We start from the raw sequence: 11,771 nt of genomic DNA on the forward strand, positions 1-11,771 counted from the left end.
TTGTCACCTTTCCACACACCAGACCTCATGCTGACTAGACCCTAGAATAACGCTATACAAAGGATTATTACATACAACTGAGGAGGGAAAAATACATGTTATTACCAATACAATATCATTTGGAGTTGTGCCCATTCTGAAGTGAAATTAGCTTTTCTGCTACACTATCAGGCGCTTGTTCTGTCTCCATTTGATTCTAGAATTTCTGTTGACTCACCATCGGTTTACCGCAGAACTGAGCTGCCACCCACCTTTTTCAGTGCAGTATTTTTGCCTGTGGCATGGCCTGCCCTGTGCTCCAGGCACTTTCTGATAGTCAAAGGGGAGGCTGATCTTGTTGCTGCCTCACCTCTCACCTCTCCCTGTCATACTCCAATGAAAATAGCAGCTCACCTCTCATTAGCAAGTGGTAGGCGAAGTAGATGCTGGATATAGCTGGCACAGGAGCATTATGGCAGTGGCAGTGCGCTGTCAGAACCCTATGCATATAGAAAATGCCCGATAAAAGGAATATATATGTGTTTAACTTATCAAAGATGTCAGAATGCCACTTAAATTTATAATGTCTGATTAAAAGCAACAGTCTTTAATTAAAACTCATTTGAATATGTAATTGAAGTACAGGATAAATAGCAGGACTGAAGTGTAAACAGTGGGTTAAATAATTAATTTCTACATAGGTAAATAAGTTGTAATACACAACTGTGCTAGGCCCCATTGAGGTTTGAAAAGAGATTGTATTCATGTAGTTCTAGTCTATGCATAGACTGGTCAGATTCACCTTTGGGGTCAGATAAGACATATATTGGGGTGCCTACTTGTACCTGTCATTAGCAGAAATGAACCCTTAAGACCTTATATGGTGTTAGTTATAGACAGTTAGCCATATTCCAATAGAATAACCATTGTAAGATGTGTAGAGATGCTAAGCATTATGGGTTACTGACAGCGATGTCCATATTCTTTAGACAAAGAGGGGCTTTGAGATAGTGTAACTCCAGACATTCTAGGACACGTCATAACTGTATTTCTTTGTCCTGAGTATTTATTTATTAACAGTTTCTTATATAGTGCAGCATATTCCGTTGCGTATATCTTAGTGCTTACTGAGCATGTGCAAGAGATAAGAATGGTCCATGCTATGTTGTACCAATCAGTGCTAGATACCCAGTGTGTAACAAATATGGGCTTAATATCTGGAAAATCAATACCCATACAATGGTTTATAAATCAAGACCTAGACAAAGGCTCTTCAGCTCGTACATGGACCTGAGACTGCAGTAGAGTGTCTGCAATGTAAATTGAAAGGCCTGGGCATTGTGAAACGAGGGCTCCCCAGATTAACATGAACTAGATCTTATGTTGAAGATAATGAATCACCGGTGTTATCTGAACACATAGACAAAAGTACACTGTATACTTTGTATGTTTGTTACTTGTACTTGAAGTGTGTTAATTTGTACTCACTCAATTGGTTTTGTAGTATAACCATTCACTTCGATCAGAACGAAACCCACCGTTATGCCCTGAAGCTATGTGAATGAGAGCCTTTGGATTGAAGCCTTAGGAATGGCTGATATCAATATTGCTGATTTGTAATCCCCTGCTAAAATATTATATAAAGAAGATTTTTCTCTTTACTTGGTTTGGAAAGCAAAAGTTATTTAATTGCTCTAATTCCACTGATGTGTATATTGGGCAAGAGTGAGAGACACTGCACGGATCCACACAGTTCTCTGTTCCTGCAGGAAGTGTATGACAGGTAGGGAGTGGATCATGAGGCATTTTGTCTCCACCTGGGCCCCCAGGTTCTGGGTTTAGCACCCTACAATGGTGATTTTCTGGTCCTCCTGGATGTTATCATTTTGTAACCCCTCACCCGGGCGCAAGTCTCTCTTGGTGTTAATGAATGATGCCCCCTCACCCGAGCGCAAGTTTCTCCAGATGTTACTGAATGATGCTCCCTCATCTGGGCGCAGGTCTCTCCTGGTGTTACTGCAGGCCGAGGATTTGCTCTGCTCGTTGATGGTATTACCACAGATGCCTCTGCTAATGACTCTGCAATCAGAAAGAGATCCAACATTGTTAGCGATATGTTTATGTGGATGGACGTACTCTGTGTCCTACAGGTTGCAGGTTGGCTAAAGCTACTGTAATATGAAAAGGGCCACACATCAATTACACTATAGCGGCAATAACCCAATATTGGTAACTTAATGATAGTTTTCACTAATGTCTCATTCTACCACGTAAGTGAAATATAAGTTATGATGTTAGATACTGTACTACCTAGTAATACGTGACAAATGACCGGGGATAGTACTTACCATCAGCATCCTCCGGCTTCTCCAGAATGGAGGCACACTCTGCACAGGTCCATGTGCTCTCAGTAGATCTCAGGGCTGAGCAGGTGAGGTGGGTTCCCGCTGACCCACAGCAGTGACACCGAATTATATACCATTCACTGAAAGAGGAGACACAGAGGATAAATCTCTTCCCTACAGCTAGAGCTATAAATCTGAGAAATAGCCCTGAAGATACTAAATGTTTTATTGTATTCTAGAGGATTAAACAATTTGGCATCTTATAAGAATGTATACATTTCAGCAATTCTACAGCAAACATTTCCCAATTTGTAGGGGAGTTATATTATACAGTTGTGTCCAAATACATCTAGCTTCCTTGCGTGCCCCTCTTGTCGCCCCATGCCATGACACGACTCTGTAGTGCTGAGCGTATTTTCATGCATTTTTTTTACCTTCAAATGCATCTTAATCAAACAGTGATGGGAGTAGGACGCACAAGCAGCTTCTGCTAATTAAAATGATTTGCGGCATGCCTGTATTCTGTGTGTGACTGCGGGTGTATCTGTATGCGAAATGCTATGTTACAGTGCCAGTGGCTGCGACACTGTAACGGCTGATACACCACCCACACAATGGTTGATATGCCACCCAGCAAAATGGTTGATATGCCACCTGGCGCAATGGTTGATACGCCACCCGGCACAATGGTTAAAATGCCACCCAGCTTCCCTCATTGTTTTATATTGTGGGCATGGGATATCATAATGTGTCTCTGGTGCCGAATAGAAGAGCAGCCGGGAAGAGAAGCCTCCGAGCCGCCCAACCAGCACAGTGAAGCATGATAAAGAGAAGAATGGAATTATAGGGCAGAGGAAGAAGATAGAGATGGAGGAGGAGGTAAGTGTGGGGTGAAAACAAAAACAAAGTGGGCAGCGCTGTCAAGAAAACCTAAGGTACTGGGAACTCTCTGATAAAGATTCCAGTGATACAATTTATTGAATACACAATAGATTCACAACACATAAAAAATATGGGATACGTTCAGTATCCCGGCGCATCCTGTACCCATCCCATAACGTTTATATAATAACAGAAAACAATTATAGTATCCAGGTTCTTAGTGTCGGCCTCTTAGTAAGCACATAGTAAATGTGAGAGATATCAGGACCTCATTCAGAGTTGGTTGCAAGATGCGATCGGTCCATTGCAAAAAGGGGCCGGGTATGCAAAAAAAATGATCGCTCTTTGCGCTGTAAGGACGCCCTCTATGATGTCTTAGTGAGCGACGGCAGTTAACATACGCTAGACTATAAAACCTCCCACCTGTCACTCGCAGCACACGTCATCTCCGGGAAGAGTCTGATTAATCGTGAATATCGAAGGCCATCGGAGCTGCTCGCAGCGCTTAAGGTTGACCTAACCTACCCCAAGCACTGCGAGCAGTTAAGGCTAAAAATAACCAAGTCACGTGTGTTATGACGCTACTTTGCTAATTATGCACACCCTTTAAATGCCGTTTTAGCGGCCAGACACGCCTGCGTTCGCACAACCACTCCCCGTTTACAAGCACCTTCCCCTGTTACCACCCACAAACGGCACTATCTGTCACTCAAAGCAATGACCTGAAAGTGGCCTGCGAGCTAGCAAAATCAGATCGCAAGGAATGACTTGCACACGCGCACTGCGAATTATACGCATGCGCAGATGTGCGACTATCGCTCCCTGCGAGCGAGCGTGCCCTAACGAGAGACTCTGAATGAGGTCCTCAGCCTCTTAGTAAACACACCATCACATATATTACGCAAACACCCAGTAGATCCTTAGCTAATAAACGTAGGGGCCTATTTATCAAGAGTCTCGGCGGCATTAATCATGCAGAATGAGCAGGGGAACCTTCCCAGGGGCTGCTGCTGGGCCATAGCACACTGGCAGCCCTTACTAAATAAAATGCAAAAAGTTTTACCTGCTGCTCTCGCTGTGAGTTCTTCCACGCTCGCAGCGGCAGGGATCCACGTCACACTGTTGGTGGACCTGCAGCAGTTCTCCGAAGGCGTTGTTCTCCAGTTCCCAGGATGCATCTCTGAAAGGTTAATGTGAGTTAATATCGCTGATGTAATTAATCAATGTGACATTACAACGCTTTATTCTATCTGTTTCATCTACTCCAGCATTTCCCAAACTGTGTACCATGGTGCCCTGACGAGTTGCAGTGTACTTACAGGAGTGCCGCGCAGGCCCGGGCCTGCCTACCGCCAGGCGTTCTCCCCAGCCAGTCTCTGGGACAATGCGGTACTCCTGATTTTGGGAGAACTGCATTAGGGAAGGCCAGATGGTGGTGGGAGATTCAAAGCAGCAGGTCTGGTCCTTCCTTCCTACTGGTCTATGGTGAGGCTCCAGGGTCAGAGGAGCCTGTGCTGAGCCATGATTGGTGGAGCCCAGCACATGCTTCTCTGACCCCAGCAGAGGGCGCGACTACAGCAGCTTGTCCTGGCAGCAGGGAGGAAGGAGCTAATGGCTCCACATCAAGGTGAGAGGTACGTCAGTGTGACCCTGCCTGTCTGTATATAATATATGTGTCTATGTGTGACCCTCCCTGTCTGTATGTAAAGTATGTGTCTGTGTGACCCTGCCTGTCTGTATGAAATGTATGTCTCTATATATGACCCTGCCTCTCTGTATGTATGTATGTCTCTATATATGACCCTGCTTGTCTGTATGTAATGTATGTGACTATATGTGACCCCGCCTATCTGTATGTAATGTATGTGTCTACGCGTGACCCTGCCGGTATGTATATATGTATGTCTATATGTCTTATGCACACATAAGAGGTTATTATTGTGAGATGACCTCACTTGGTTTTGCTAGTATTACATTAGCAATAGAATTTCCAAAAGAACCTCAACGCTAATTGAATCTATTCCTTGGCCTAGGAGTGCAGCAAAATAATACTGAGATAGTAAGGGTGCTATGATCCAAGAAAGTTTGGGAACCACTGATGTAGTCCTTTCCAAGCCTTGCCATACACACAGTAATATTATCAGGCAGAAACTGGCATCTACATGGGCCTCCCCCGACTAATACAGATGGCAGAAAACACATTATATGTGGACACTGTAATGGGTCCTTGGTATCCTCCACACATAAATTTGTCTCAATGTGTCCCGGGCACCAAATCTACAGACCTGGCCAAGGAAACTGGGCCTGGCATGGAGTGTCCAGCACTGTGACTATATTATAAACCTCACGGCCATTGCACACCTGGCTGGCTATTACTTATGGCTGTAGGTAGAAGCCTGAAGGCTTTCAGCTATGATAGAAGTGTGCAAGCTGGAGCATGGTGTGTGAGTTTCCAAAGAGAAGGCACTTTGGTAGTTACAATGACGGATGCAACAGACTTGTCTCAGAGCCGTACTGATGCTGTTCGCCCCATTATTCCGTTGATAGCTTTCAAAAAATGCAGCCAGCACCGTGTTTCAGAAGCGATCCCCAGAAACATGGCAGCTGCACCATATGTACGGATATAACGCCAGATTATTGCGCATGCACAAGGGATTCTGGGTAAATTCCAGATTGTTGGTGATGTTCTGCGCATGCGCCAGTGCCATTTTTTTTTTCAGGGGGAGGGGGCTCACAGAAAACCTCACATGGGCCCCCTCCAGTCTTAAAATGCTCCCTGGTTGGCACATGCATATATATATGCGACCGAACGAGAGTTCCGGCAAAGCCTCTGTGATGGAACTGGATTCTATGTTCTAGATAAATACAATCGTTACATATACCTGTGGGGAATGTAAATTCCCATTCGCAGCATCTCCTGCTGGAAACTCTCCATGTTCTGGCATATGGGGCACTTCAGGAAATACTTCCCTGCGTTTAATGCCTGCATCTGTAATGTAAGAAGTTCCAATGAAATAACAAATATATATCTACAGTCATAAAGCAAATGTCCTGCACAAGAGCTGACGAGCAAGGACAAGCCGACCAGCCTAACGTCAGGCCGCATTCGCCATAATCCTTTCGTATACAGAGAGCAGACACCGGGATCAGCTTCAAACCCTCCACTCCATTGGCTGTCATGCCTTGGCTCTCTCCTGGTTGGCCTCCTCCCAGTGACTAGTAAGTCACTAGTGAGTAGTAAATAGTAAAGCCATAGCTCACCTGCAGGCAAGTCCTGTGGAACCAGGTGTTTTTGCAGCAGGGGCTCTTAATCAGATCATATGCAGGGGCGGGGGTCAGCTCCTCCAGGCAGATGGTACATGCACTTAGTCCATCTTGTACCGCAGCCTTCTGAACAGGCCGATGCCTTGGGCAAAATGATCTGCAGGGAAACAGATATTACAGAATAAATTGTGAGAAGTTCAAACAACAAACCCCATTGTAATGGAACATACATACACAGCGCGATCGCACACCAGGACATATTGGGCGTGCTAATGCCTTGCCGTGCGATCGCCTGCCTTGCCGGATTTGCATATGCCGGATTCCTGCGATCGCATCTAGCAAATGGGTGTGAATCGAGCCCTATATACCTAGAAGCAAATGGATTACTCACGGAAACTCCTTGAAGTACTGGAATATAAATTCCTTTTCCTGGCCACAAGGGAAGTGCACGGTCTCAGCGCAGCCCTTCCTACTGCAGCGTATGGAGGCGCCCATCCTCTTGCACACTGTGCAGGGCTGCAAAACATAATTAACTAATTACAATACTGAGCAAAACATGAACAATGAGTGTAAATAGGTTCCCCAGTATAAATAACCTTTGTTCTAGACTCCTTTTACTTCCTAATAATAGAACAGTCACTGTACATAACGCTCAAGTATAGCCAAGTCCTCTGCTAACCACCTTAGTGGGAGAGATAGAAAATAGCTCCTCTAAGGCTTCCAATCATAGCTGCTGCGGCCGATCGGCCGTGCTCCAGAGAGACCTATGGGACTTTAATCTTTTTTCTTTCTTTTTTTTTTATATTAGGGAACTGCAAGTGCTGAGCTTCCAGTCCTCTGTGCATGCAGGAGCCGGCAAGCTGGATCACACATGTGAATTTAGCAGCACACTGGCTCGGGGAAGCGGAAAGATCTGCATTACCGCTGACAGGCGGCATCACTTATCTGCTCCCAAAGACTATTTGGGGAATTTTGTTAGACTAGCTATAACCCCCACCTCCTCCCCCATTTCTTTCCACAAGCACCCACTGTCTGCTCTGCATCCAAATACTCACTACGACCACAGTCGGTAAACCATCAGGACACATGAAGAGTAATTAAAACACAAAGGCCAACTGCGCAAACACCTGCAATGAGGTCCATACACCCAAACATGTTATATAAATAAGACTCTCCAGAATCTGTCAGCCACCTTGGGAAAACAGTTCTGATTGGCTGAGTGGCTTTTGATCTTCCTGGTCACTGCAGTTCCACAGTCATTCTCACTGTGGGATCACAAAGCTGTTTATTTTATTCTCTGTGGATTATCAGGGAATAGAATAAACTCCCTATTAGGCCAAATATGTGTCATTCAGTTCTCCGGTGACTTCCTTAGCGCCGGTCACATGACATGAGAAAGTATCAGCATGATCAGCTCCTCACCTGCTCTGCTGCACGGCTGGCTGCCTTCCGCACATCTGGGTACAGGAAGCCATAGAAGCCTTGCCTGTCACTGCCCCTCTGCAGCACACCGCTGGATAATAACTGGATAGGAAAGAGGGGAGATAACAATTAGGAACACTTGTATCTCTAACATATGCTCCAATACAGTTTTATAATGTTTTATGCACTTAGCATGTTAATGAAACTGCACAGATAACTACATATCCTTAGGAGAGGACTCCAATAATATTTAATGCCTAAAGTTAAAAATCAAAACAAAATGTTTTTTTTTTTAATTTTTCCACCATTTTAATTAACAGAAAATATATGGTTTAATTTGGTAGAACAATTTGTTGCCTTTGGGGGGAGCTATCACACTGATTGCACCCTCCCGTGGCTTTGCGCTAGGCTGTGGGGCTCACAGCACCACCCTCCTAAGGGGGCATTGCCACGTCTCCCACAATTAGGCCACACCCGGGAAGAGGAGATTGATAAATTTGAGTAAACATTTACATTATCACCTTGCGAATATAGGACCTGATTCAGGATGGATCGTAAGTCTGCAATCGCACGCATCCGGCCTTCGTGAAAATATGCTAATGAATGCATTCGCAATGCAATGGTATCTAGAGCTCAGACAGCGTATGCCGTCGCAGGGGCTTTATTATGCAGGCCCCTGTAACGGCGTTCAAATGCACTGGCACACCTCATTCCTTCGACCACCCCCCTCTCTCCACCCCCACCAAAAACGGGCACTTCCTGTTAATCACTGTGCGATGGGACTGTGTGCTCACTGCGATCGCTTCCCGATCGCAGCGGCCGGTTCATGCACTGCGATGCATACGCATGCGCAGAACGCAAACATCAGCAGGGTGCGTGTGTGTCCGCAGACTTGCGTTCCAAGCTGAATCAGGCCCATAGGACAAAATGATTATCACATTTGCGTAAATATGGCAGATTGTGATAAATCTGCACCTTACTGTGTAACAGGCTGATTTCAGCTGCTATAACTGATGCATCATTACTTTCCATACTTACCAGGCAGTAGTGGTGGACAGTCAGCTTCTCCTTGGCGTTACGCAGCAGCTCTCCATACTTGGGCACGTCATTCTCTGCACGACCACAGAAAATGCATGCTGTGGAAGCAAGGCAAGACATTATGTATGGTGTGTTCTTCATACAAAACACAAATCACACATTAAACCAGAACAAGTACATGCAAGATAGGTGAGGGAATGTAGTTGTGAGACAGAGGGTAGAGAGAGCGATGCTCGACCAGGTGTATACCCAGCTTTACTCTATGTCAAAATGACAGATATATTACTGAAGGTGTATAAAGACTTCTGGCTCCTGTCTTACCTGGATCGGCTTCTAGCGATGAGCTTGATGCCGAATCTCTATTCGTCTTCCGCTTTCTCTTACTAAAGATAGAGATGTCAAAACAAAATTGTGAATTATAAGTGCAAATAATAATCCTCCTTTATGTATATGTCATATGTAATCTATTCTGTGAGCTGGTGCTTTAGTAGAAGTGGATCTCATCAAGGTGCTGCTGCTGTATAAAATTACCTTTATGGGGCCAGATAAGAATGGGTTAAAGTGAGCAGGAAAGCAGCGGTACAGAGTTCAGTCAGTTATATATGAAGGGAAAACAAGTCCCTCCCCTGCCCGCGGCCCTGCAGCTGAGCCCAATGCCAACCGAGTGACAAGAATCACCCCATGCCGTCTGCAGTCAGCGCACAGCGTAACCCCATGCTGTCTGCAGTCAGTGCACAGGATCACCCCATGTTATCTGCAGTTAGCGCACAGCATCACCCCATACCATCTGCATTCAGCGCACAGCGTCACACCATGCCGTCTGCAGTCAGAGCACAGTGTCACCCCATGCCATCTGCAGTCAGAGCACAGCCCCACCCCATCCATGCCATCTGCAGTCAGAGCACAGCGTCACCCCATGCCATCTGCAGTCAGTGCACAGCGTCACCCCATGCCATCTGCAGTCAGAGCACAGCGTCACCCCATGCCGTCTGCAGTCAGCACACAGCATCACCCCATGCCGTCTGCAGTCAGAGCACAGCATCACCCCATGCCGTCTGCAGTCAGTGCACAGCGTCACCCCATGCTGTCTGCAGTCAGTGCACAGCATCACCCCATACTGTCTGCAGTCAGCGGACAGCGTCACCCCATGCCGTCTGCAGTCAGTGCACAGTATCACCCCATGCCATCTGCAGTCAGAGCACAGCGTCACCCCATGCTGTCTGCAGTCAGCACACAGCATCACCCCATGCCATCTGCAGTCAGTGCATAGCGTCACCCCTTAACCGGCGGCAGCAGAGTCCAAATGGCTGAATGCATCGAGCCTGTTTATGCCAATACTACAGTAATGCTACTGTTATTATCTATATGCTTTATTACAGTGATATTGGTAATGGGTTTGCAGTAATAAGGCATATACTTCTGCAGGTTAGATTACATTAGTCTTCATTCTAGCACACTCTGGTCTGTATCTCTGCAGTGTGTTGCATCAGCTGAGTGTGCTAGAAGCACCAGAGCAGAGAGCGACACCCCAGGCAGAAAAGAGGAACTGCACGGGCTGTGACAGGTGCAGGGTGCTAGAATGAACACAAGTATATTGGCCCCTAAGAACAGAATTTTGATACAGCATAAAACTGTTCCTAATATTCCAACATGACAATAACAAAACAGAACAAATTGTTTCCTTGGATAATTTTGAATTTAGCTTTATAAGCGGATTGGATGGTTTATAACGAGGAGGATGAGGGCTGGTGCGTTTCCAAACTTATCTTAGAGACAACTACATTAAAGAAGTTTGTGTAGAGCCAACCTGTGGCTCTATAGCTGTTGTGAAACTACAAGTCCCAGCATGCCCTGGTACAGTTTTAGCATTCCCTAATAGCGAAACTGTTGCAGGGCATGCTGGAATTTGTAGTTTCTCAGCAGCTGGGGAGCAACAGGTTGTCCAGGCCGGGTGTAGAGGATGAGAACACTTGTTTAGTAATATTAAAATAATTCAAGTGGTTTCATATGAAAATAAAAATAAAAACAATTCTATTATATGCTATTATGTAACAGATTGCTGTGATATTCTATTTTTTAAACAAATTTTGTAATTGTAATTTTCTATGGTGTTTCAATAAAAAAACTATTAAAAAAAAATAATAATAATAACAATCCCCACAATAACAAACAAACAGAGAAACATTAAAGTATCTCGGCTTCTGTTTCAAAGAATTTGAAGCACAATTATAAGTTAATCAATTTTGGATGCTATCAATGTTTGTGTAATTAGTCACAGTATTATGTACTTGGTGAAATAAATTAGCTATAATTGGTGTTCCACATAATTGTAAATCTGATCATAAATATTACATTTGTAACAAGGAAATCTCTATTTTTAAAAACACAACACAACCAGTCACTTACCTAGACGAGGCCATGATGCCTCACATTTAGTCTTACAGCCTCCCAGATGCTTCTCCAGTAGTAGAATTAGAGAAAAATGCACTTTATAATAAAAACGATGCAACTTGCTAGGATTCTGTAACTATAATGCAAGTCTCTGCTGAGGGTGAGCCTCACTGGCTGTCCTGTGTTATGACATCACTGGCCACTGTGACATCACTGATTTGCATTTCCATGGTAGGTCAGATATCTGACACAGGGTCTCCATCATGCACATGCAGGGGCTCCATAAGAGGCCGGACTGCCTGGGGGCCTGCTGTGGCCAGAAACACAGTCTAATTCCTCTGTACTGGGCCCAATATTTCTCTGTGCACATGTACCCGCTGCCCGGGTCACTAGTTCTCTCAAGAGAGTCATTCTGGGTCATAGTGAGATGATGGTCTTGACCATCGTGAC

General features: G+C 45.1%; 1 protein-coding gene across 1 annotated transcript; it reads right to left on the reverse strand.

The window, feature by feature from the left end:
- Positions 1-1,825: 1,825 nt before the first annotated feature.
- On the reverse strand, positions 1,826-11,350 carry LOC148523785 (G2/M phase-specific E3 ubiquitin-protein ligase-like). The gene is made up of 11 exons (XM_088472748.1): positions 11,337-11,350; positions 9,252-9,313; positions 8,931-9,028; positions 7,893-7,994; positions 6,862-6,986; positions 6,468-6,627; positions 6,089-6,195; positions 4,270-4,386; positions 2,328-2,464; positions 1,984-2,058; positions 1,826-1,896 (listed from the first exon to the last, which is right to left on the reverse strand). The coding sequence occupies exons 1-11, from the start codon at positions 11,348-11,350 to the stop codon at positions 1,826-1,828; spliced, it is 1,068 nt and encodes a 355-aa protein (XP_088328874.1).
- Between the last annotated feature and the right edge of the window lie 421 nt (positions 11,351-11,771).

Source organism: Taudactylus pleione, unplaced genomic scaffold (assembly GCF_031769625.1).
Source record: "Taudactylus pleione unplaced genomic scaffold, aTauple2 ptg000128l, whole genome shotgun sequence".
Lineage (NCBI taxonomy): Eukaryota > Metazoa > Chordata > Amphibia > Anura > Myobatrachidae > Taudactylus > Taudactylus pleione.